Source organism: Pelmatolapia mariae, linkage group LG10_11 (genome assembly GCF_036321145.2).
Source record: "Pelmatolapia mariae isolate MD_Pm_ZW linkage group LG10_11, Pm_UMD_F_2, whole genome shotgun sequence".
NCBI lineage: Eukaryota > Metazoa > Chordata > Actinopteri > Cichliformes > Cichlidae > Pelmatolapia > Pelmatolapia mariae.
In genome coordinates, this window is record NC_086236.1 from 66,187,157 (window position 1) to 66,214,552 (window position 27,396).

A 27,396-nucleotide genomic window follows, 5' to 3' on the forward strand; every position below is an offset into this window, starting at 1 on the left:
TTTTAGGTAGACCTGTAAAAATGCTGTTACAGTAATCAAGCCTGCTAAAGATGAATGCATGGACTAGTTTTTCCAGGTCCTGTTGAGACATCAGATCTTTTATCCTTGAAATATTCTTGAGGTGATAGTAAGCTGATTTTGTTATTGTCTTAATGTGTTTTTCTAAGTTTAGGTCTGCATCCATCACTACACCCAAGTTTCTCGCCTGGTTGGTGGTTTTTAGGTGTATAGATTGAAGTTCTCTGGTGACCTGTAATCGTTTTTCTTTGGCACCAAAGACTATTACTTCAGTTTTGTTTTTGTTTAGCTGGAGAAAATTGTGGCACAACCAGTCATTAATTTCCTCAATGCATTTACCAAGAGCCTGTACAGGGCCTCGGTCTCCTGGTGACATTGTGATATATATTTGTGTGTCATCTGCATAGCTGTGATAGTTTATTTTGTTGTTCTTTATAATCTGTGCCAGTGGGAGCATGTAAATGTTAAACAGAAGGGGTCCCAAGATGGAACCTTGGGGAACTCCACATGTGATACTTGTCTGCTCAGAGGTGAAATTACCTATTGATACAAAGTATTTCCTGTTTTCTAAGTATGTTTTGAACCAGTCTAAGGAGAACTGGGCAGGTCTTTCAGGAACCTGCCCAGTTCTCCAGTCATTTCAGTAATATGTTGTGGTCAACTGTATCAAATGCTGCACTGAGATCCAGTAAAACAAAGACTGACATTTTTCCACTGTCTGTATTCAGACATATGTCATTAAACACTTTGGTCAGAGCGGTTTCAGTGCTATGGTTCTGTCTAAAACCTGACTGGAAGGCATCATAGCAGTTATTCTGTTTTAAGAAGTAATTGAGCTGTTGAGAAACTGCGTTTTCAATGATCTTACTTAAAAATGGGAGATTTGAGATCGGTCTGTAGTTGTTCATTTGTGTCTTGTCAAGATCTCATTCTTTAATCTCTAAGATTAAAGAATTAAGAATAAAGAATAAGCAGAGGGGGTCACATAAGTTTCCAGAAGCTTCAAAATAATCCCATATAAGGCAAACACTTGACTGGTTATACAGTACACTTTTTCAAGCAGTACGTGACTTCTTCAGCATATTCTGTTCTTGCAGAACATGTCTTTGTGGTGAGATGATAGGAACTGGCAAATGCGGTCGCGATTTCAGTTTCACTTTCTTGCAGAACTCTGTGAGTTTAAAAGGTTACAACATGAAACAATTTCGCAGGTTCAATAGGTCGTGTGTTAACAGTTTATAGGCACAGTTGATTCTGTTCATCTGGATGTAGCGTTTTGTGGGAGAAACGTTTCATCACTCATCCAAGTGACTTCTTCAGTCTCAGCTGACTGCAGATTTCCCCAATCTTATAAACAGTATATTTGCATAATGACCAAAACCAGCCCACCTAAAGAACACTTGGATGAGTGACGAAACGTTTCTCCCACAAAACGCTATGTACAGATGAAAAGAATCAACTTTAGGAGATTGTAGAACTTAAACAAACATTAATTAAATCAGTCATACCAAGCCTCAGTATGGCTGATTGTGTGTCTGTTTATGTGCCTTTATCGTTTTAACATGTACACTTACCTTCAATGTGTGGCTTTTATTTGAACTGTGAAGCACATTGTATCTCTATTTTGTTCTGTTTTGAAAAGTGCTATATAAATAAATACAAAGTCTACAAGAAAATGTGAATGCACTATTACGACCATAATTAGGAGCAGGAGCAGTACACTCCATAGAGAAGGACACTAAAAACTAAGATCAACCCTAACCCCTAACCTTACAATAAAAAAAAGTCTTAATGCGATTATTGTTGCGATTTGACACTATATAAATGAAACAAAATTGAACTGATAAAAACTAAAGTTAAAACGCAAACATTCTATGCTGGTGATTACCACCACAAGAGTGACAATGATCATGCTGCCTTCACTGCCAATTGGAATTAGCACTTATCAACATATAAATACGTAAATAAGGCTGATTAAAAAGGCTGGTTCTGTCCTGGGTGTCAGACTTGAGAACCTGGAGGTGGTGTCTGAGAGGAGGATGCTAAAAATGCTTGTTTCTATCATGGACAACCCCTCCCACCTTATGCACGCCCCCATGATGGACCATCGGAGCAAACGCAGCAAGAGACTCATTGCCCCGAAATGCAGAACTGACCGCCAAAGTAAATCCTTTGTACCGGTGGCTATAAGACTGTTTAACTCTTCCTCACTCTATAGGTGATTTTCCTGAGTCGATTACCAATGTTATTCTGTTCCCTTCCAGTCTCTCAGTCATAAAGTCTCTCTGATTAAGATTCTGGTAAAGATGCAAAACCCCCCTCACTGTTTTTACCTTTCTGTTTGATGTTCAGAAAGTAATGCACAGTTGATTTCTAGCTTTGTTTCTTATAGTGGCAGCAGGAAGCTGCAAAGCCAAATAAAATAAAACACGCCTTAACCAGACAGAAACAGTTGTCTGGAAAACTGAAACAATTAAATACATTATTAAAGTTATTACACATCCTAATAATAATGTGATGTAGTGAAGAAAAGAATTACTTGATAACTGTGTAAGAGTTGTAGAGTAACACTTGGCATATTATCTTTGTCTCCTTAGTTTATCCAGATCACCATGAGCATTTGAAGAGGACAGCGCTAAACAGAGGGACACCCACCACCTTTTAAAATCTTATATTAATGGCATTTTCTTCATATGTATTTTTACACACATTATTGTACAAAATGTCACTGAAACATTCCATTTAACCCAAAACCTTTTGTAACGTAATGCATAGTGTTAAACTTAAGAACAAGTAACCTCAGTTTGTGCTAGTGTCATTTGAGTGGCTGTATACTGGAGCTTATTAGTGTCACTCTTACATCTGCATGGGCTCTTACCACTAGAGTAACCATGTAAACCTGCAGGCTGGTCAGTGGCTTGTGAACATTAATGGAATTAATAAAGAAATATATGAATTTACTTATACTTTGCTTCTATTTACTTCTGTTATCTTTGGTTTAAGTTTTTGTCCTTTTAAAGATATCTTTTCTGTCATTTAAATGAATCAATTAAAGGACAGAAAAGGTGCTTATAAATTCAGTGAAGCTTCAGGTTAATTACACTGTTTGTTATGTTATTAGCTTGTGAATTATTTTTTTGTTTTTTTATTAGGATTTATTTTATTTGAATATTTAAGATGGTGAATAATAATAATACATTTTATTTGAAAGCGCCTTTCAAAACACTCAAGGTCACTGTACACAGTAGAGTAAAAAGCAACATAAAAGCAAAGAGTTTACACAATCATAAAAGCATAAAACATAAACAAATTTAAAATAGCCGAATGGAGAGGTTATGTGGGATAAGCTATTTTGAACAAGTGGGTTTTGAGTTGGGACTTAAAGAGAGAGAAGGTAGAGATATTTCTTAAATCAGGAGGTAGGGAATTCCAGAGTCGAGGAGCAGAGCAGCTGAAAGCCCTGCTCCCCATGGTGACAAGACGGGGGGAGGGGACGGAGAGTGAAAGGGAAGAAGAAGATCTGAGACAACGAGATGGGGCGGTGATGTTAACCAGATCAGAGAGATATGGAGGAGAGAGATGATGAATAGCTTTAAATGCGTACAAGAGTATTTTGAAATTGATACGATATTTGACCGGGAGCCAATGAAGCTGCTGCAGAACAGGAGTGATGTGGTGGATAGAAGGGGTCCTGGTGATGATACGGGCAGCAGAATTCTGGATGCGTTGAAGCTTGAGGATGGATTTTTGAGTAAGACCAAAAAGAAGTGAATTACAATAATCAATCCGGGAAGTAACAAGGCTATGGACAAGAATGGCAGTGGCATGTGAGGTGAGAAAAGGACGGAGACGATTAATGTTGCACAATTGAAAATATGCAGACCGAGTGACATTATTAATGTGTGAATCGAAAGATAGAGTACTGTCGAGGATGACACCCAAACTTTGGGTGACACTTTGAATGAAACTTGAATGTGTAAACTAGTTTTAGTGACTGTAAACATGTATCTAGATTATTTTACTATTTAAAGAATCTGGTGATTTCAAGTCACATAAATGGAATAGCTTGAGAATTTGGTTGAAATCTAAAAAAGTTATTTTGATGATGGATTTAGGATGATATGCAACCTGGAAATGTAAGAGTGCTTACTGTTGATGTTCTCTTTTGATGATGAAATTGATTCAACTTATGAGATATGATACAGATAATGCAATGGTTTAAGATTATATTATTATTATTATATATAATAATACAATTACTTTTTGAATTTCTCCATTGTCGTTGTAACCATTAATATAAACTTCAGTTCATGAAGAGCTGGGATTTTGTTTGTTTTTTCCTTCCATTGTCTAAATGGCTGTGAACAGAAGACCACAAAACTGCAGACAGTTATAACTATCTCATGTTTTCCCCAGATGTCATGTAAACATAGAATGACTGTGAAGTAAATTTTCTGACTTCCTAGATCAGTTGTTTAATCTTTGTAAGATATGATAAGACGGTCTGTGCTTGGTCCACATTTATGAGACAAATAAGAACTGCATGGAAGCATTTTTAATTTGACACAATCAAAACAGAATCTTGCTCAGTGTTTTATTTCCAATGAAGACTTCATGTCATGTAAAAGAATGAACACAGAAAAGTAAGAGAGGTTAAAAGTGTGGGAGTCCTTAAAACACTCTTAAGCATTACAGCATTATTACACTGATCCTCAACTTCTGAATTTTTGTTAAGTTCTTCTAATTTTTTCCCTAGAATCAATTTGAGCAAATCGCCTGCCTTGGTTCCAGGCTGCAATAGAAAAGAAGAACATCATTGTTAAAAGGAGGGTTATTTACCTTCTGTTCATCAGTTTGAAATCTTTTAACCAAGCAAACACAGTAATACAATATTATTGTCACACACCTGCTTTAGATTTGCTTGTCCATAGCGCACGTAAGTTGCAAGATGTTCACAGTTGTTGTTCAGGAGATTATATTTTCCACAGTTTTCCTCAGCTTTCATGAGTTCGATGTGTTTCTTTATGTCATCTCGACTTGATGGTGTCAACACGTTATCCAGATAATTTTCTTTTGCATGTGCTCCCTGATCTTTGAGAGAACCGAAAACACAGTATTTGCCGCCAATGTGCTTATCTGTAACAATTAGAAGAAACTGTTAGAAATACGTTATAATAATTTGACAGCAAGACTGTTACCATTTCTCATTAGTTTCATTTGCTTTTTTCATATTTCCATTTGTATCATAAATGTAACTGCTATTTCTGTACTTCTACACAAATAAGGAAAATGTGCATCAGATACAAGACCCCCTTACTATGATTCTGATTCACCTGTAGGTAACTCCTATTGGTTCATTATTTAAAATTATAATGATGTGCATTCACAAAGAATTTTTACATTATCTTAACATACATGTATTTCAGGGATTAACTGATTACTGTACTTCTCATATAGTTTCAGTTTAAGTAATACATACGTATGTGATGAAATATGTCCTTGTCCTTTCCTTGGCCAAATTCATCGTCCGTACCCACATAAACAGCATAGTGTTTGTAAACTTTGTTGATTTTGGCACATTTCTTTGGAAATGAAATTATATCTCCAAATGTGTACTGAAAATAGAAAAAAATGGTTTTACCAACAGATACTGACTGCAAAACAAAAAAAAAACAGCAATATTTTCTCTACAAATAATAGAAAGACTTGAATGAATGTTTTTAATAATACATTTTTTATACATCCAGTAAAATACAATAACAACAGCACTGCAACAATAGCAGTAATACCGGTAAAGTAAACTAAAAGATTAGAGGTACAGTGACTTCTAAAAGTATTTCGACATTTTCATTTTTTTCCAAGGTCAGATGTCACCTTTGTCCCTACTGCCAAACGCACCTCAACAGCTGATGTTACTATTAATTTTTAAAATTGTGGATTTACAACATCCTAAAGGAAATTTGTTTTAAATAAAATCTAAACACAGTGAAGTTCATAAAAGTGAAACTGTGAATACTTTCTACTGATGCAGCTTGCTAAAGTATTACTTTCTTAATTCCATCAGAAATTTTCTGCCTGTCTTTACAAAAAAAAAAGCATTTTACATGTTACATTGGCAGTCTTACACAAATAAATATGGTTTCAATGTGTCATATAATTCAGATTATACAACAGAAATAGAACAAGTAAGAAGTTACTTACATCACCATTAATCTCTACTACTGTGACCACCAGAAGGTGAAATGTCAAAGCAACCAGGATAAAATTCCTCATTTTTGAAAGAAGAAAGAACTGTTTTAATGTAGTATGTTTTACTTGCAAAGGGAGCGGAGTGGCAGAGTGCAGTGCTGCCACTCACATGTCCAAGCATCTCCAACTTCTCTGCGTCTGCCTCACTCTTTCATTGTAAGCAAAGGGGGTCACATAAGTTTCCAGAAGCTTCAAAATAATCCCATATAAGGCAAACACTTGATTGGTTATACAGTATCTTTTTCAAGCAGTACGTGACTTCTTCAGCATATTCAGTCCTTGCAGAACATGTCTTTCTGGTGAGATGATAGGAACTGACAGAAACGGTCACGGTTCCAGTTTCTCTTTCTTGCAGAACTCTGTGAGTTTAAAAGGTTACAACATAAAACAGTCTGGCAGGTACAATAGGTCATGTGTTAACAGTTTATAGGCACTTGTTTTAAATTTTTATTCTTTACACATAAATCGTTCTCATTAATAACAATCACTATCTCCAAAACTGTCAGCTGAAGCCTTGTCAACATCAAGATGATCGGTGGATTATGTGTGTGTCTTTTTTAGGCACATGTTGTACTAGAGCACAGTATTTTCCTTCATGTATATATGCGCTGTTTTGTTTGAATGTACGCATATACTTGAAATAAATTTAAAGATTTCAGCTGGAGTCATGCTTGTTTGCACCTCCTTTTCTTCATGTATTCAATACTTTTTCCCTTTGTCATTTGTCATTATTACGCATAGTTTAATTTATGGAGATCTATGGTTTGATTTCTTTATAAGTGTGGCCCAGATGGGTTGCTATTGACATTTGGTAAGAATTTCATGTCAATGGCACGTTTGGAAATGTATTTACTTAGAAAACTGGTGACGAGTTCAATACCTATTTTACCTGCTGTACACCCTAGTGTCCTTTCATGTCTAAATATAGAAATAAATTTAAAGGAAACATTTCAGTGGAATTGTGGCCACTGACTGAATACACTTGGGTCTATTTTTTGGACAAATACATACTTTTTTGTACTTCTTCCTCCACCAGAGTGGTTCTAAATCAAACAATAGTGATGTGCGATACCACTGATCTCCTTTCCAATCCGATACCAAGTAAAATTCAGGGTGGTATCGGCGATACTGATCCGATACCGATACTTTGTACAAAAACTTATTTTTTTTACTGTATCTTTTATTGTATCTCAAATTATAGCTTCATAATGATTACAGGACGTCAGATTATTTGTTCTTATCACTTAATAATGCAGAATTATCATATACAAATAAAAAATGAAGTTGTGTGCCATTTGAGCATGTTGCCTGGCTTCAGGACTCCGCGAGAGATGTCTGTCTCACCCTAGCAGCACCTACCCCTCTCCTCCTCCTCAGTTTGCCTCAACATACACTCGTCATATTTTGTGATATGATTTACTCTGAGGTGTTTGATGAGGTTAGTGGTGTTGCCACAAAACCTCACTGTCTTGCCACATGTATCGCAAACCGCGTCTTGGCTGTTTGTGGAGGTAAAATACGTCCGCACATGACTCCATTTACGCCCAGCCATTGTTGTGAGTGCGCATGCCAGGGGCTGCGACACATTTATACAGCCGTATTTCGCACAAGACTATGAAAGCCGGAAGAGGAAGTAGTTCCTTCCAATGTAGACAATCCGAATGATGTAGTTTCTTTCCACTGTGTTCCTGTTAATGATAAACTACAAATTTACCCTAAATTATTAAAATATCGAAATTTTAATATGAGAATCGATTCTAGAACATAAATAACTGGTATCAGAGGAATCGATATTTCAGTATCGATCCACACATCACTCTCAAACAATGAAGATGCCATTGAAATCTTGCGGGGAGCGCCTAGTTGTGGCCTGTTTATGGTTAAATCATCCTCTTTCTACTTCCAGATTAAAGCCTCAGCAGTGCTCATTGGAACCGTAGTTTAGTATAGTTCAATACATTTAAGTTGGTGTATGATTTTCCATGGCCTTTTGGACCTCCCTTTCTGCGTGTGTTCAATACTTTTTCCCTATAATGTAACATCCATGTTATGTTTTTCAGCTTAAATATACTGCTTAGACATTACAACCATTTTCGACATATTGCCCCATTTTAAGTCTCTCAATACTGGACTTTGTTAAATTTGGAATTATTTTTCCATCATGCGTGTGATGTTTTTGTTGTACATGAGAAAAAAAACACAATCTAAGCAAATTATTTAACTTTACATGCACAATTAAATAGCTTGAGAATAAATTCAACAACCTGCAAGCATGGAACATGCCGCATGCACAAAGTAGAGCATATTCATTCATTCTAATGGACTGTTTGCTTGTTTGTTTGTTGTTGTTTGTTTGTTACAGCAATAGCAGATCATGAAGCAGCACAGAGATTTTCCACTTGCAGGAACACACACACTTTTTTTTGTCGGATTGTTTGAAAGTTGATTGGTTGTCAGACTGGTTGAAAGTTGTATACAGTTATACAAGATTGTGAAAATAGCTAACTGAAATAACAGATTTCTTTTCCCGGTCAGTGTTTCAGATGAAAGGTAGATGTACATTTTCAAAGACTTTATCTTTTCTTCCTGAAAAGAACAAACTATCCAGTAAATATTTTGATGTTGAATAAAAATCAGCTGCTGATGTTTTGTCAATGCTTGGTCATAGTTGAGGGGAAAATAAGAGTCTAAAATGAAAGTTGAGCCTCTGAACTTATTGTCCGTCCATCCGTGTGTGTGTCCGTGTGTGTGTGTACTGCTCAAAAAAATTTAAAGGGAACACAAAAATAAGACATTCGAGATCTGAATGAATGAAATATTCTTATTAAATACTTTGTTCTTTAGTTTAATGTGCTGACAGAAAATAAAAAAATAACACAATAATTATTAATGGAAATCAAATTTAGCAACCCATGGAGGTCTGGATTTGGAGTCACACTTAAAATTAAAATGGAAAAACACACTACAGGCTGATCCAACTTTGATGTAATGTCCTTAAAAAAAGTCAAAATGAGGCTCAGTAGTGTGTGTGTGGCCTCCACATGCCTGTATGACCTCCCTACAATGCCTGGGCATGCTTCTAAAGAGGTGGCAGATGATCTCCTAAGGGATCTCCTTCCAGAGCTGGATTAAAGCATCCGCCAACTGCTGGGCAGTCTGTGGTGCATTGGTGGATGGATGGGTTGTGGCCCTCCTACGAACTCCTACACATCTCCTGATGTACTGGCCTGTTTCCTGGTAGCGCCTCCATGTTCTGGACACTACGCTGACAGACACAGCAAACCTTCTTGCCACAGCTCGCATTGATGTGCCATGCTGGATGAGCTGCCCTACCTGAGCCACTTGTGTGGATTGTAGACTCCGTCTCATGCTACCACTAGAGTGAACCCACCACCAGCATTCAAAAGTGACCAAAACATCAGCCAGAAAGCATAGGTGCTGAGAAGGCGTCTGTGGTCACCACCTGCACAACCACTCCTTTATTGGGAATGTCTTGCTAATTGCCTATAATTTCCACCTGTTGTCTATTCTATTTGCACAGCACCACGTGAAATTATTGTAAAAAAAATCATCCATCTCAGTCATAACTATCTATCTTAATTAGATGATAGACGGATCGAAACGGTGTATTAATTCAAACTGTTTTCAAACAGTCGCAACAATGTCTACTTTGACTGGCAAATAATATTGATTCCAGCAGCTGGCAGTTCAGTAAGGCCAGATTATTAGAAGGAATTGAATAAAGAATTGATTAGACTCCAATGGCTCGTCACAGAGTGAAATCTCAGCGGTGATAGGAATCAAGTTTCAAGTTTTATTGTCATGTACAGATAAACAGTGTAGCCACATTTTCCCATAATGAAATTCTTTGGCTCGTAAATCGAGGCAGGACCCTCTGGTACCCTCTGGTAGTGGTGAAAATAAGATGGAGGCTTGGATGAAATGACTTGCGTGAGGTGGGGAGGTGGGTTGCACATAGGTTTCTGCAAGGGAAAATCAAAGGTGTGTGTGTGTGTGTGTCATTTTCTTTCTTTCAAGCAAAGTCCAATCTAGCCTTTCTATTCTATCTACTCAAGACTACAGCCCTGCCCGTCGGGCTATCATAGGAAGGAAAGATATGTCAATGCTTTTGCATTCTTTCGCAAATGTAGCAGAGTAATTATGTCATCGGCATCGATGAGCCACTGTCAATATGTGACAAATTGAAATTGTGTTTGAATTTGCGCTTGGTTTTTGCTTTCACTTTCACTTTGCGATCCCGCGAACTCTGTATAGAGAGCGCCAGCACTGATTGGTAAGTCACAGATTAATTGCGCACCAATTCGTCTGGCAATCGTTAGCTTACTATCAAACATGACAAGTGAAATCTTCTGCAGCAAGCTTAAACATGTGATAGAGGTTGATTGCGCAGAGAATTGCTGATCGTGTATAGGAATTTCTTTTACTTATGTATTAATCACATTATTTTATTGTATAATGCCTTGGTGCCACTGGATTTTAACATGTCTGACACCCATACTGTAAGACAAATGGTGGGGGTGTAGAAAGGAAGTTGGGGGGAAGCAGACCACTCCACAGGAAGAGTCTTTTGTCTCTTCGAGGACTCTGGGAGGTAGCAAGGGAGTGTGAACCTTAAGGTGTGAAACAGCTGTGTACTGCCTTTTGTTCCTGGAGAAGGTATTTAACTGAGAGCCATGCTAGGCTCAGGCAGACTCTGCTAAAAGTCTGCCCCGCGATGAAGCAGGCTCTCCACCAAGCTTGGTTGACTGTTGTTTGTGTGCTTTGATTAAAGAATGTTGGCTACCGCTCACCGCTCATCTGCAGGCTTTATTTAATGGAAAACTTCCACAACAATCGTTATGTAAGTACGTGTGTAAGAGCAGATGGATTTACGCAGGTATTTTAGTTCTGCAGAGCCAAACAAGACAGGTCAGGGTGAAGAAGGGGCAGCCAAAGAAAAGCCTACCACAAAACGGAAAAGTTATGACAAATCAGACTATGAGGGAAAAAGAAAACGCAGCTTTTTTGGTTTCTTGGACAAAAGAATTTATGTGGCTGGAATGTGACGAACTAAATAACATAATGTTCTGCCGGGTGTGTTGTGAGTTTCCCTCGATTTCTGAGTCGACAAGCGCCTTTGTTACTGGGACCAGTCATTTTAAGAAAGACCCCATCAGAACCCATGACAAATGCAAGAAATGCATTATTGCTCAGTCTACAGTATCTTTCCCAGAACAAACACCAATTGCAAAAAACATACTAAAAATAAACCAAGCATAGCAAGAAGTCCTGAAAAAGCTGTTTAGAACAGCGTACTATGTTGCAAAGAGTCAACTACCATTGGCAAAATTTAGCAGTCTTTGCAAACTTCAAAAAGCAAATGTCCTAGATCTTGGTTCCACTTGCCTCTTACCCGTGATTTCAGTGGAAATTTTCAAGGTTATTATCGTTAACGAAAACTAACGAAATAACGAAAACTAGAAGCTGAAATAATGCCTCAACTGAAGCCAGTTGTACTAAATGCGCTATATGTGCACTGTTACAAGAATGTTTTTCGTTCTATTGTTTTCTATTAATTTATATAATTTTAAGTTAAGCAGTTCTTTTAAAGAAAGATTTACTTATATTCTCAAAAGTTAAGCATGACAGGCTTCTGTTTAAGAAAGAGACCTGTTTTATTGTGTTAATGTTGTCATTTTGAGCTAAAAATAAATGGCTAAATGATCATTTGTTTCTCATGTGTTCATATCACAAAGAATATGCATCTACTTAAATCAAATTCAAGTCAAATGGTTAAAAAAATAATTTCACACAAAAAAAAAAGAGCTACAAAATTCACCTCACTGGGAAGGGTGAAGACAACTGGGTTGCCCGGCTCTGGCCACGAGGTGTCCCTTATTTATTTTTCTGGGAGTTGGCAACCCTACACACCTGTTACCCTAATAGTCTGTATTATTGAAGGATACAGCACTTCTTATGTTTTTTTGTTTTTATCCATTTTTAGACAGCGATGAGATCAGCTGCACACTCTACAGAGGCCCAGAGTTACTGTTAATATCAAAAATATAATGCTGTCCTTTGAGATTTTAACATAAGACTGTGAGTGTAATGGATCTAAAACTGTTTAAATCTTCAGAGCCCTCTACAGCCTGGTAACATGGAGACTTTAAAAACAGCAGCATGAGGTTTCAGTAGTGTAGTGTGATTTGTTCTTTTCATTTAATAATAATCCATATTATATCAACAGCTACATTAACCCTGGAGAGAAACTAGTGAGGCAGACCATCAGGACCAAGCTGGGTTTCCTGGGTCCAGAGGGTTGGAGAAACTTCTTCCCTTTCTTTCATCACAGCTGTCCTGTGCCAGAAGTTCTGCTGACCCACTGAGAGAGGCTTCATTTAAGAAACAACAGGAACACTGAAGCTCATCGCATTGATCAAGCAGGACTCATGATCTTCACCAGCAGCTCCCTCACAGGGAAATCTTCAGCACTCCTATGTAGGCCCGCCCCAGGAGATGGATAAACCCAGCATTTCATCAACACTGTGATGAGACCTTTGGTTTGTGTAATGTTATAAACACTCGGATACTCCCCAGAGGCTCTGGGCTTTTACATAAAGATATTATATTCAGTCCTGTAGAAAGTTATATATTTAAAAATATATGATCCTCTCTGGTTACTCTGGTATGAATAACTCTGAATCACTTTATGGTAAATAACACACTATCTGCAAAAAAACTGTGAAAGAATTCCAGATGACAAGTTTGTAGTTCAACATACAAGTGACGACCTTTGACCTTCATCAGGTTTTAATTGTGTTAGAGACAATCTCATATGCTCTTCATGCAGCTGAGTACATAAAGTGTTTAAAACAGAAGCTGTGCAGGTCTGAGATCAGCAGCTTTGTGAAACACCAAACTGAGGTCCTGTTAATGCTAATATATAGTGACACAGTTACATGAGTGATTAATCCTTTTGTTTTTTTGTCGTTAACTTTATCAATAAAACAGCTGCAGCTTTCACTACAGCACGTGTGGTACGTTAACCTTTGTACTGTTTTCATCAGTTCATTTTGCAGTTAACATATGAACATGTTGGATGATCTGTCTGCTGTCACTCGATGGGGCTGTGGTCTGAATCTGAGGGCAGCTCCTGTAATCACAAAGAGAACAGAACCATCAAACTCAAATATAAATTTTATCCCTCAAAATGGAAATAAAGCTGATTCTTCTGTCCTCACACACTCAGGATCTGAAGTTCTTCTCTTGCATTTTTTTTCAGTATTACAGTACTCTACAGTACTTTAATCCATAGTTCCTGATTAATGAGGAGTTACTGAAGTACAAGCTTTTAAAAAAGATGTTACTGTCTTTACAGATGTGGCAAGAGACTGAAAACATGCTGTTGTTTGCACATATTTAATATTCAGCTCTGCACAGGAGCTGAAGCAGGGTGAAGCCTGTTGCTTTTACAGTATAATACTTGTAATAAAAGTACAGTAACAGTAATTAGTGACAGAGCAGCCCGGGGCGTTTCTCTTGATTTCTTTAGTCAGGGTAAATTCATTCACTTGCATGGGTTAGCTAAACGAACCCTGACAGCCGAGTCCTCATCTTAGCTAGCTAGGTCTCAGGAGCTAGCTAAGGATGATAGTTACGGAGTAGCTTACAAACACGTTTAACTTACCGAAAAACTGCAGCGTGCTGGCGGGCTCAGGCTGTCAGGTTAATACACTCGGTCGTGTTTTAGTAGCGTAAACCCTGGCCCTCCTCTCAGAGCCTACGCTCTATCTGCTATTCCTGAACAAAGATACAAATGTTGATGCAGACAGGAAACATGGGGAGGCAGGTGTTGGGCTAAGAGAATGTGGTTTGTTGTAGTTAGTCAACTTTCGTTCACATTTCTTTCTGCGTGACTTCACAACTGTGGTTACATATGAGGAGCAGTTAGTGTTTGCTATTGTTCAATCTTTAAACCACCTTGTATTCAGATTAAAATCAGTAGATAGCAAGGAAACATTGAAACAATGTTTAGTCAATGTCAGGCGATGTCATTGAATCAACGTTGAGGTGTGACGTTGACCTAACGTCACTCTTGCACCCTTTTTTAATATTGAAACAACGTCAGATTTTGATATTGAATCAATGTTGAAACCTGACATTGATTCAACGTTATATTTTCTAATACTGTTGACATTGAAACAATGTCAGATTCTGATATTGAAACACTGTTGAGCTATGGTGTTGATTTTCCACCTCTGTCGCACAGTTGCTTTTTATTAAAACAACAGTTAAATCATGACTGGAAATCTACCTTTCTTTATAGGTATTTTAACCAATACTAAACTACTGCATGTTTCCATCAATACTTAAACCACCTAAACACATAATTGTACTTATTCCTCAAACTGGACACACTTTATAAAAAAAATGTCTCACAATGTATCATGTCAATATTAATATCCTAAAATAAGAAAGCAATGCATGTGATGTAACAGAGAAAAAAAACTAAACAAAAAAAGGTAAACAGACATGTTTCGTTTGCTAAATACTTTATTAAAAGACATTTCCCTATTTACATTTCTATGTTTCACATAAGTTTGTAATTTTTACTCCGGAATGGGGATGGATGATGTGCGTCCTGCGCCACCCATACGATCTGGGGTGTATCGGAGCCATTTCTGGACTGCTTGTGCAAAGACAAACTCGGACATAGAGTTCGCCCCTACCTGCCGCGTCAGGCCATCTAGGACAAAAATACACACACACACACAAAAAAGTGAATTAGAGCACATGAATAAGCTCTTGTTAACTGTCTTCAGCGGGGAGAAAGTATGTAAACTCCTAGGCTGATAAACATGAAAGTCACCAGGTGTAAATCTGCAAACTGCCGCATTTGATTCCCAAAGAGCTATGAGTGGAAAAGTCTTAGCATGGTGTGCCGTGTATCCTTTAAAACAAAATAAACATGGGGTCCTCAGGCTGTCCAAACTGTACAACCCCAGGACTAAACAAGCTGACCAAAGACTCCATCTCCAGATTAACCAGACATGAAAGTCTTGTTATTAAGAAAGACAAAGTAATATAGCAAAAACCGGACATAGGAAATGTGAAACACACCCAGCAGATCAATTGATCCCTTTATTGTTCACTTTAGGCTCATAAAACTACAATAAACGGTAAAACTTACCAAATATGCATCTGCACAGCGCTGTATCCTTGAGTACCGAGGCCAGCTTGTTTGTAATGGCATAAGCCATTACACGGCAGACTCGCACCTCCAGTGTGGTCCCTCCAATCAAGGCAAAGCGTCTCACCTATAGACACATTTTAAGAGATGGAATTAGCGTGTCTCATGTCTTAAATGTGTATGCAAGTGCTTGTGTGTATAATCAACATGCCGTCGTTATGTATTTAAATCACATCTGACAGCTATTACACTTTATAGTTACAAAGTGTACATAACCTTTATATACTTACCATTGCCTTATTTGCCTCTTGTGATTGAAGAGCTGCCTCTGCATTGTTTAGCTCCTCAATGTTGTGCAAGGGCAAATCCAGAGGTGGTACCCCAGCATCTACCGATTCATTGCAGCAGGGATGGCAGATGGCTCTGACCTCCTCACGGAGTTCGTTAACTGCTCTGGTCAGGTCTGACAGCATAGTTAACATCTTTTGTGAGGTCGCATTTGTTTCAAAGAACAATTCTAGAAAGATTAATGGCTTAAGCAGTGAGAGGCGAAAAACTAATATATCCATAAGTGATGGTGTAACATTCTGCATTCAAGTATAAGTTGTTCTAACTGCTAAAAGTGTTTGTTTTTTTCCTGTCACATATATTTGATATTTTTATATGTAGCTTGCCATCATCAGTGTGTGAATGGGTGGATGACTGAATGTGTAAAGCGCTTTGGGGTCCTTCGAGACTAGTTAAAGCGCTGTACAAATATAGGCCATTTACCATTTATACCATGTAAAATCTGAAATTCCAAGATTTTCGAACTTGCCTTGTAATAGTAGCCTCTCAGAGACTCTGGAATCTACAGAAAAAAAATCACAACAAGATGACATTCAGGAGTATAAACTGGTGTTTTGAAGATAAGAGCACAATGACATTGTGATTCAGCTTTAAAACAGTAAAGCTAAGTAACTGCGTGTGTATATGTAAGCATTTAAACACTGAAGATAATAAAATTAACAGTATTTTGTCTAAGTCTGCCATTGTAGGAATTCATGGCACCGAGACAAAAACGTGGCGCACAGTGTGACGTCAAAATAGGCGCACACCTTTGACGCTGCGTTTTCTCCGTTTTCCTCGTCCACACGTAAATGCTAAAACGGAGTTTTCGAAAATATCCACCCTGGCAGGCGTCTTTAAAAATCTCAGTTTTCAGTTAACGAAAACGCAGTTTACGTGTGGACAAAAGGTGCAAACGCAAGTTAGGTGAGCGTGCAACGTAAAGTTAGGTGAGCGTGCAACGTAAAGTTAGGTGAGCGTGCAACGTAAAGTTTGAATTGAGTGCGAATGGAAGCGGGTGCTCCTCAATCATTAAAAGTAACAAAGTCATTAAACACATTTATACAGTTAACTTTACGTTTATCAATCATATATCACAGATTTACAATTTTTTGTAGTACCATGCTAAAAAGCAACTACAGAGCGAAAGTCTGGGCCAAGCGCCGAGACGGCAAGAACAAAGGAACCCTCGAAGCGTTAAAGCTAGCTTTGTAAGGGAATATAACGGAAAAGTATGAAATGAAAATGTTTTCTTTGTTGATAGACTTTGTTCGCAGTGCAATTTATTTGTTGCCGGATTGTAAGATGAAAGTAGACACATTTTGTCCGAAACTGTACATTAACGAGTTTTTTTTTACTGTTATTCAAATGCAACCGTGGAAATAACAAATAGAAAAAAATTCATTCATTCTTACCTTATACTAATCGTGGTGCGGGCCAGTGCAGTGCATGAACTGACACCTTCTCTGGTCAATTCCGCTGAGAGTAAATCTAATGTCCCGCTCTACTGTACAAGACAACGGTTACCTGGAGGGATGTACCACTGTGAGAGGGGTGCTGCGGAATAGTCCAAGTGATCGCTGCTTTAATTTCCCGGTCAACTATACATAAATTGCACGTCGACACGATTTTTTAAAGCTGGTGAACTACACCAGAAATCATTGATAACAAAAGAACAATAAATCTACTTTCTCCGGTACTTTATACCCGCTCAGTTGCAATGCAATTTAACGCTCAACTACAAATCGACTGCTTTTTGATGGTGACCGGCGCCGAATGATGCTCAACTATAAATAGACGTTTGTTGTTGTCACCTGGTCGACTACAAATAGATCAAATATCAATGACAAAAAAACAACGGTAAATCAACATCATTACAACGTCCCTATAGTAAGACCGTCGGTTTACCACAGTATTTCAATGTTGTTACAACATTGGCATTTCAACCCTGACCATTATGACGGATTGGATGAAAAATCAACATCAATTCAATGTCGTCTTGCTATCTGGGGTTTGTATCGGTCTGTCATACCGGTAATAAAGGTGATCTCCTTGTTACCCAGTTAATGCTATTTGTATATTTGCCCAGATGAATCTAAACATAGTTATCAGTTGTATCTTTATGATCTTTGTTTCTTGCCACATCCTTTAGCCTTGAGACATGCAGACTGATGATCAATATATTGGACGTATCCTTCAGCTAATCATCCAAAAGACATGTTTAGTGGATTAACTGATATGATGACAGTTGCTAATGGAAAAACACTACATGACACAGTGCGTTATAAAAGGAAACCATAACTTGGGTGATGTGTTAAGGGTCCTTGACTGACTCTGCTATCTCAGAGGGACCTGTCCTGCACTATGGGCTTTAATGAGTTCAAGGACCTGTGGCAGGCTCTGAATGGGTGGAGGGGGACCTTCGCATCCTTTGCCCGGGACCAGAGTGGGACAATAGAGGGCCATGAGTTGCAGCAGGCCATCAACTCCATGGGTAAGAGCAAATTAAAATGAAGTTATGACTACAGTCAGGTGTCCACTGGAGCATTGCAGCATGTTTTGCTTGCTTGAGTTATTCCCACTTTTCTTACCAATCCCAAAGAGGTGCTGTATATGTACAAGTCAGTTTAGCTGTGATGAGGGATAGAATCCAGCATCCTTGTTCCACGTAAAAATACATGTCAAAGTTTTTCTAAACCTTATACATCAAATAGAAAGGATGTTATCTAAAGTTAAAATATTTTAGTGCAAAATTCTACAAAAGTTCATACTGACCCTTCTCTGGACAGTGCAGACTGTCCAGAAGGTCTCTAAAGGAAAAGGACTTTGAACTTTGTCCTGCATATTTCTGTGTATATAGACTATACATGCACAGACTGCCATGGGTTTTAGAGTGGCAATAAAGTAGATGTTAGCTAAGTGCTATGACCATTAGATAATGTATGTGTGTTCATTCAGGTTACAATCTGAGCCCTCAGGCTATGAACTGCATCATGAAGCGCTACAGTCTGAACGGCAGAATCCCCTTTGATGAGTTTGTGAGCTGCGCTGTGAGGCTCCGCGCCCTCACCGGTGAGTCGGTCAAGAAATGCATTAAACTGGACAAACTAGCAGTAAATATTCTTGAGAGAGGACCTTTCTTAGGCTCCTTGAATATTGCCTGATTTTGTTTTTTACGTGTATTTAAGTTGTAAACAGGATTAAGAAGACAACATAAAATTATGTTCTTTCATGAAGTTTTTATAGATGGTCATACATCTTTGTTAAAACAATAAAAGAAAAGAATACCCACTGTCAGAAGAAAATTATGTTTTGATCAGTTACATGAAATGTATTCTTTATGTTTATCAGTGAAGCACATGTCTACGTGACTTTTCACCTAATAACTTTTGACATGAACTCTTCTGTGATAAACAACTTACAGCTTCCTCTTTTTATTCTAGAACATACAGATTTAGAAAAGGGGAACCTCAGCTCTGAGTTCTGAGAATAATGTTGTTATCTTTGTACACACGCACACACACACATACACACAGAACAATCTTGTATAAATAAAGAACGCAGACGGTGACAAAGCGCGAGTCCATGATTGTCTCCTGTGTGAGCGCTTCTGTGACCGTCCTCGCGAGTAAAAGAAACTGCAGTGTGTTTGTGCTTTCTACCTCAGGAGTCTTGGCTAAAGAAAGAACGGCAGGGTGATTTAAAGAAATCCCCTGTCATTTTAATTGGTCCTTCGAGCCTAGAGATGGAAACACCAGACACGTTTCTGTGACTCCAGTAAGGTCTGATTGCTGCATCCTGACGTCGTGGGAAAGCCAGAACCGAAGTCTGTCGACAGCCCTCTCCAGGTAGAGGTGAAAGCCCTGGGCGTAAATTCGTATCCAGGCCGGGCCTGGTCCACGACGTTGGGGTCCAGCCAGATGACCTGATAACCAGCAAAAGACAACTGAGGGTGAGAAAACACTTTTGGTTTTAAACCGCCGGAAGGGTTTAGAAGGATGCGCAAAATAGGTTTACTGTAGCCGTAATTACTTCGTGAAATGCGCAAAATAGGTTAGAAGTAGCCGGAATTACTTCGGAAAACACGTGAAATAGGTTGAGTTCGCCGGAAGGAACTAAGTTTAGATTGGTTTTAGAAGTAGCCGTCAAATACTTCGTGACAAATAAGGTTTAAGTTCGCCACAAGGAACTGCGTTTAGAGTGGTTTTAGAAGTGGCCGTGAAATACTTCGTGACAAATTAGCGCGCAAATGTCTATCTGTGTGTATGTATATGTGTTTTGTGTTGTGTTTTGGAAGTAAGTTGATTTTACAGCACACTGCGCTGCTGAACTACTTCCATTGTTTTTTGATCTTTGTTTTTTTATTGTTTTCTTTGCTGAGGCTCACGTACTGGCGACAAAGGGGAAGGTTGAGACACCGCTCCGTGTGCAGAGTAGAAGGGCGTGTCAGCCACCACCCTGAAGTCAAGCGTGCCAGTGACGGCCCAGCAAAATCTTTGAGTATGGAGAATAAACAAGCAAAATTAACACCTGATGAGAAATGTTTAGAAAAACAACAAACCAGAGTAGGGCTAATCCAAAAGAAAGACAGAGGAATGCATAGTGGAACAGCAAGAGGTAGAGGTAGACCTAAACACACACCAAAAAGTGACTCTATTACTATATGCTGGAGGTGTGGAAAAGAGGGACATTTTGTACGTGACTGTAAGAGACAAAGAAGCAGTTCAAACTAGGAAGAACATAATAATCCCTCGTCATATAAAAGATTAGAGATCAAAGTTTAAAAAAGGCTGGATACAGACTCAACTGAATACATATAAATACAAGAGAAATAGGTGTAATAAATAAAAGGTTAACTTAAATTAGAGCTTATCTGTACTATATTCAAACTAATAATAGGAAGGATAACAACCTGTAAACTGGTATTAACAAGTGAAACTGCTGGTTGTTCAGTGAAACAAAATTGGGTAGACAACCATGCCCAGAATGAATAGAATGAATGAAAGTAGATAATTCACACGAAAACATCTTAAAATAAAATAGAGAGATGCATAAGGTATATTAAGGCTGTGTCATTGTTCAGCCAAGGAAAGTGTGTGAAAAGGTAAATGTCTCCAGCTTGGGAGGGGTGAAACTGCAGATCACCCCCAGCCCTCGATGGATACATAATAAAATATAAAATGATAAACTATTGTATATTAGTAGTATAGTAGTATATTGTAATATACTATTGCTGTTATAAAAAAGGAAAAAAAAACCCAATAATAATATTAATAATGACATACTATTAATAAGAAGTTAATAAGAAGTCAGTTATGATGTGAGGTGGATAATTGTTAAAAGTAGTCTGATTCAAGCTTAAGGTTTGCTCAACCTCAGTACAATGATATATGAGATGAAGAAAATAAGGAAAATACCTAATCTAATCAAGTGCATAGAGACACTTGACCTGCTTGTAAACCTGTCATCCTAGATGAGACTTTGTTGTGATGAAGAGCAAACCTATACTTACCACTAATAAGCCAAACCCGGTATACAACAGCTAAAGCTACAGGTTTGAGAAGCAGAAATAAATATGTGGACACTACTAAGCTAATGAGCAAGTTACACACTTTTTATTTTTATTTCATTTGTCTTTTAGAGCAGAAGCTGCTGCACAATATTAGATTTACACACACATATACGCCAACTGAATATTTTGTGTTCACACAAACCAATGCACATTGCAGATTACCAGTGCTTCACAAAAGAGTTTTATTATATTCCTCGAGTATAGTTTTGAGATGTTGATTGAAGTTATGTGACTGTGACTGTTTGATCTTGAAATGTTTGTACAGTATTTCTTGTGCATGTGTCCTCAGGGCGGATAGTCCAGGTCCTTAATACACACTTTTATACTCTGAATTTTGAAACTTCAGCAAAGGAATTTGTGAGGACATGCTTGATCTGTTAAAAACACAATTCATAAGGACTTTATTGAACTAAGTGAAAGTCAAGGCTCAAAATACGCTCTAGTGATTATAGACTATTCTCAAAATGGCCAGAGATTTATCCAGTGGAAAAAAATGCAATCTCAGTTGCAAAAAGTGAACCTTTAGAAAAATCCGTCAGAGAAACAAGTCTGGCAGAATGGATGGCAAAACTACTAGAAAATAAGGATATTGTTTTGAACAATAAACTGCCGTATGAATCTTCTCCAGTCTCTTGTAGGTTGAAACCAGGCGACTGGGTCCTGTTACGTGTGCTCCAGAGGAAAAATTGGAGTTGGCCCAGGTGGGAGGGTCCATATCAAGTGTTATTGACAACACCCACAGCCTGTAAAATTGCAGAGATACCCTCCTGGATACATCAGAGCCACTGCAAAAAGGTTGAGGTCCCGAGAAGCCCCGACACCAAGGAGGAAGCACATTAGGGAAGCCTCACTTACGCTTGGTTGCTTCGGGGGTGAGGGGGGGCAGTGCGATTGGGTCCCCGTAGGGTGAGCCCGCACTCTAATCTCCATCCGATCAACTTTAGGGCAGCCAGGTGTAGGTGTGATGGACCTATGTGCGACAATGTGAAGGGGAACCCTCCTGGTTACCTTGACTATAAAAGCTCACCCTTACAGGATGCCAGCTGATGCCAACAGCAGCCGAGCCACGAGGCAGAAAGAAAAGATGGATGTACGACAACTTGCACCTAATGGACATGACACAAGATCACAACCATCCTTGGATGAAAAATGCCTGATACAGATATGTGTTTAACAAAACCACAGAGAAAGACTGTTACGTCTGCTCGCACATGCCGAGCACAGTAACACAACCATATATGGGAAACACCCTGGGACAGGTGCACTAATTCTGATCTCCGATCACACCTTCAGAATGACTTTTGTAAAAACAACATCATCATCATCCTCATCCAGGAAGACACGCTCAACTTCAACAGTCTGACCACATGACTCAATCTGAGGAACCGACGTACCTGAAGAATTCAAACTCTGGACAATTGGATAAAAGATACTCAACTTACTCTTCCTGTGGGCAGGAGTTGGAAAACATGCTCTCAGAAGTGAGATAATGGACTATGGATTCGGCTTGTTCCTCAAAGCATCCTGGAAGGTCAACGAGGGACAAAATCAAGAAATAGACGCTCTCAGAATTGCTGTAATGCAACATCGTGTAGCACTGCACATGATCCTGGCTGAGAAACGAGGATTGTGCGTTTTGTTCAACACCACATGCTGCACCTACGTACCAGATAATGTACATTCTTCAAACATGGCTTCAGATGCTAAAGAGACCGTTGATTGTCGTTGGACTTTTCCTGATTTTATTTTGTTTTCTCTATTTGAGTTATTCCTTGTTTAAAAGCTGTAATTTCACAGATGATGAGTTTATCATTCACAGCATACGCAGATGTACTGAAATCAATGAAGATCATGAAGATGAAGAGTAACAAATGATGTACTAACTGAGAATGTGAAAGACAAGTAGTTACTTATTGTACATTTCATTTCGCTGATAAACAGGGCCGGATGTCAGAAGAAAATTATGTTTTGATCAGTTACATGAAATGTATTCTTTATGTTTATCAGTGAAGCACATGTCTACGTGACTTTTCACCTAATAACTTTTGACATGAACTCTTCTGTGATAAACAACTTACAGCTTCCTCTTTTTATTCTAGAACATACAGATTTAGAAAAGGGGAACCTCAGCTCTGAGTTCTGAGAATAATGTTGTTATCTTTGTACACACGCACACACACACATACACACAGAACAATCTTGTATAAATAAAGAACGCAGACGGTGACAAAGCGCGAGTCCATGATTGTCTCCTGTGTGAGCGCTTCTGTGACCGTCCTCGCGAGTAAAAGAAACTGCAGTGTGTTTGTGCTTTCTACCTCAGGAGTCTTGGCTAAAGAAAGAACGGCAGGGTGATTTAAAGAAATCCCCTGTCACCCACAATGACAGAAAAGCAAAAGAAATAAATTGTATAATAAAACTCATGTGGCTTTTTTTTGATGTGTCTTTGTTTTTCAGATCAATTTCGAAGGAGGGACACAACCCAAACTGGCAACGCCTCATTTCAGTATGACGATGTAAGTTTTTACAGCTGAGGTGTTTCTTCTTTGTCTGAAGAGTTAATTTTAATGCCGGGTTTTCTTGTGTCAAAATAAACACTGAGTTTATAATTTTGTCACCAAATGCTGGAAGGTATTTAATTTGAAATTTATCTAGAGTTTGAATTAACAGTGTGATGCTGTTAGTTTGAAAGGCAGACAACAAAACAAGCCTTCTTACAAAAACAAACAAAAAAACCCTCTGAGACTCGAGACTAATTTAAGATAAAGGCCTTGGTCAGTCTTTAAGGAAATAGATGTTCATTATTTAGTGAATATGTTCATCAAACCTAAATGTGTCTTTTAACATAATACAGTTTTTGTGCAGACCTTAAAAACACTTTAAACAATTACAAAGAATATTCCCTGCTGCCACAATCCTGACTGTACTGTTGTTGACACTTGTTTTCAGTGTTGGTCAAGTTACTTGAAAAAAGTAATCAGTAACTAATTACTGATTACTTCCCCCAAAAAGTAATCCTGCTACTTTACTGATTACTTATTTTCAAAAGTAATTAATTACTTAGTTACTTTTTAAAAACACGATTTACAACCTGAATAGGTGATAAAGCGATAGATCTTTCAGCCCAATTCTACTTTTTCTGCATAATCCATCATATAAAATGTAATCAAATGAAAAAGTCTCTTTTTAAAACTTGTTTTATTAGTTTTAATCTTTTAACTTTATGCATCAAGCAAAAATTAAATTATATGCAACATTCTCTGACTGGAAGAAATTTGTTTAACATTTAAACCTATTTTCTGCATATTCCAGCACATTTGTGTTTACACTCAGTCTTTCAAATAAATGCAAGTGAAACACAGCAGAAAATAAATAAAATCAAAGACTCAGCGGTCCTGTTGCTCTATTTTCACCTGTATAGCAGGCGGATGTTTGCCCTGGTGCAGGTGTGCTGCAGCAGTCAGTGGAAAAATCCGCGAGTTTGTCTGTGAATTTCCCATTACATCGTAGCATACTCGGTGCTTGCTCAGAAGTTACAGGGTTTTTCGCTGTAAAAAGAGGTTTTCTTCCCAAGCAGTGAACAGCGGACGCTAATGTTTTTGTCACTTTTTACGGAATCAAACTCAAAGTAAGGTCAGTACTTTCATGCTTTAAATGCTGCACGCTCATACTCTCTCCCGCACTCGATATATTATCCATTGTTGATCTGCACACAGCTGTTGCCACGAAAGTCGCACTCGCTTACGTCACTGTCATGAGACACTCGCAAAAAAAAATCACGGTTTTAGTAACGCAGTAACACAGCGTGCTTATGGGAAAGTAACAGTAATTGAATTACCTTTTTTGCAATAGTAATCCCTTACTTTACTCATTACTTGAAAAAGTAATCGGATTACAGTAACGCGTTACTTGCAACGCATTACTACCCATCTCTGCTTGTTATACACTCAGGCTTTCCTACTTGAATGGAAATTATTAATAACTTCTTGCTGTGTTGTGTTAGCAACATATCAGCTACTTCTTCACTATAGATGGGTTTAGCTCCTAGTTTGGTACGAGGGGCTGGGCCTCAATACCGTGTGTCAATCCCACAGAACTGTTGTGCATGTTCTGGTTCCAAAACAAGATGTCAGTGCCTGTTTCTGAGATGTCTTGGCATCTTTTCTACAGATTTGTTATGTTGATTGTCTTTATATTCAGTATGTTTTAGAAATACGTAGACATCTTGGCACATTTTAAGGTTATATAGCCAACCTGTACGCAACAGTGCTTTATTTGCTACAGAAAAACAAATCTCCTAAAGACTACAAAAGATATACGTACATATACAGTCTGAAAGCCAGCATGGAAGTGATACATACTTGCATTCTTTTAAATGACCACCAGGGAGCGACTCATCAATACAAAATATATTTTATAGTCCACAAATCTTTGGTCTGGCTGGGAAAGGGTTCATTGTAATCTAGCGTAACATATTAGCTTTGCTTTATTAGTGCTCAGTCCCCACTAACTTCCAAGTGTAGTATATACTTTGCACACATACTTGTCCTTTTATATTTATATGTATATTTATTACTATATCTATATATCTATTTCTACACTCGTTTTATATGAGTGCATGATTTTTGTTGTATATTTGCTGCTATGACAACTCAATTTCCCTCTGGGATTAATAAAGTCTCTCTGATTCTGATTCTGGTAAAGATGCTAAATCCCCTCACTGTTTTTATCAGCTTGTTTCTAGCTGTCTCTGTTTGATGTTCAGAAAGTAATGCACAGTTGATTTCTAGCTTTGTTTCCTACAGTGGCAGCAGGAAGCTGCAAAGGCAAATAACATAAAACACTTCTTAACCAAACAGAAACAGTTGCCTGGAAAACTGAAACAATTAGATACATTATTAAAGTTATTACACATCCTAATAATAATGTGATTTAGTGAAGAAAAGAATTGCTGGATAACTGTGTAAGAGTTGTAGAGTAACACTTGGCATATTATCTTTGTCTCCTTAGTTTATCCAGATCACCATGAGCATTTGAAGAGGACAGCACTAAACAGAGGGACAACCACCACTTTTTAAAATCTTATATTAATGGCATTTTCTTCACATGTATTTTTACACACATTATTTTACAAAATGTCACTGAAACATTCCATTTTACCAAAAACCTTTTGTAAAGTAATGCATAGTGTTAAAGTTAAGAACAAATAACCTCGGTGTGTGCTAGTGTCATTTGAATGCCTGTATACTGGAGCTTATTAGTGTCACTCTTACATCTGCATGGGCTCTTACCACTAGAGTAATGATATAAACATGCAGGCTGGTCAGTGGCATGCGAACATTAATGGAATTAATAAAGAAATATTATATGAATTTACTTATACTTTGCTTCTATTTACTTGTGTTATCTTTGGTTTAAGTTAGTTGTCCTTTTAAAGATATCTTTTTTGTTTTTTGAATGCATGCGAGACATGCAATTAAAGGATTATGGTGCTTATAAAGTCAGTGAAGCTTCAGGTTAGTTACATTGTTTGTTATATTATTAGCTTGTGAGTTATTTTTTTGTTATTTTATTAGGATTTATTTCATTTGAAGATTTAAGATGGCGAATATGTAAACTAGTTTTAGTCACTGTAAACATGTATCTAGAAAAAAAAAGTGATTGCAACAGGTCTGCTTAAAATCATGCATGAAACTACAATCTAGTCCCAGAGTATAGGTTTGTAGGTTTTAGTTTTACCCTGACATGACTGGAACACCCGCACATTTTATCATTACATTACTTAAGGACAGTTGGACCTGTCCTTAATTGACCAGGAAGCACTGAACCTCCTTCCTTGCTATTTAGGGAATCTGGTAAGGTAATTTCAAGTCACATAAATATTTCAGCTCATAAATTGAATTGCATGAGAATTTGGTTGAAATCTAAAAAAGTTTTTTTGATGATGGATTTATGATGATATGGATATGCACACCTGGAAATGTAAGAGTTCTTACTGTTGATGTTCTCTTTTTTTATGATGAAATTAATTCAATTTATG

The 27,396-nt window shown here is 37.9% G+C and overlaps 1 protein-coding gene across 1 annotated transcript; it reads left to right on the plus strand.

Annotated features, from left to right (window-relative positions):
- Positions 1-17,919: 17,919 nt before the first annotated feature.
- Positions 17,920-26,700, plus strand: LOC134635532 (sorcin-like; the record flags this gene model as incomplete). The annotated part of the gene is made up of 5 exons (XM_063484908.2): positions 17,920-17,973; positions 18,131-18,278; positions 18,743-18,856; positions 23,814-23,872; positions 26,367-26,700. Coding segments are annotated over 5 exons (402 nt in total), but the record flags the coding sequence as incomplete, so codon positions are not given.
- Positions 26,701-27,396: the final 696 nt, after the last annotated feature.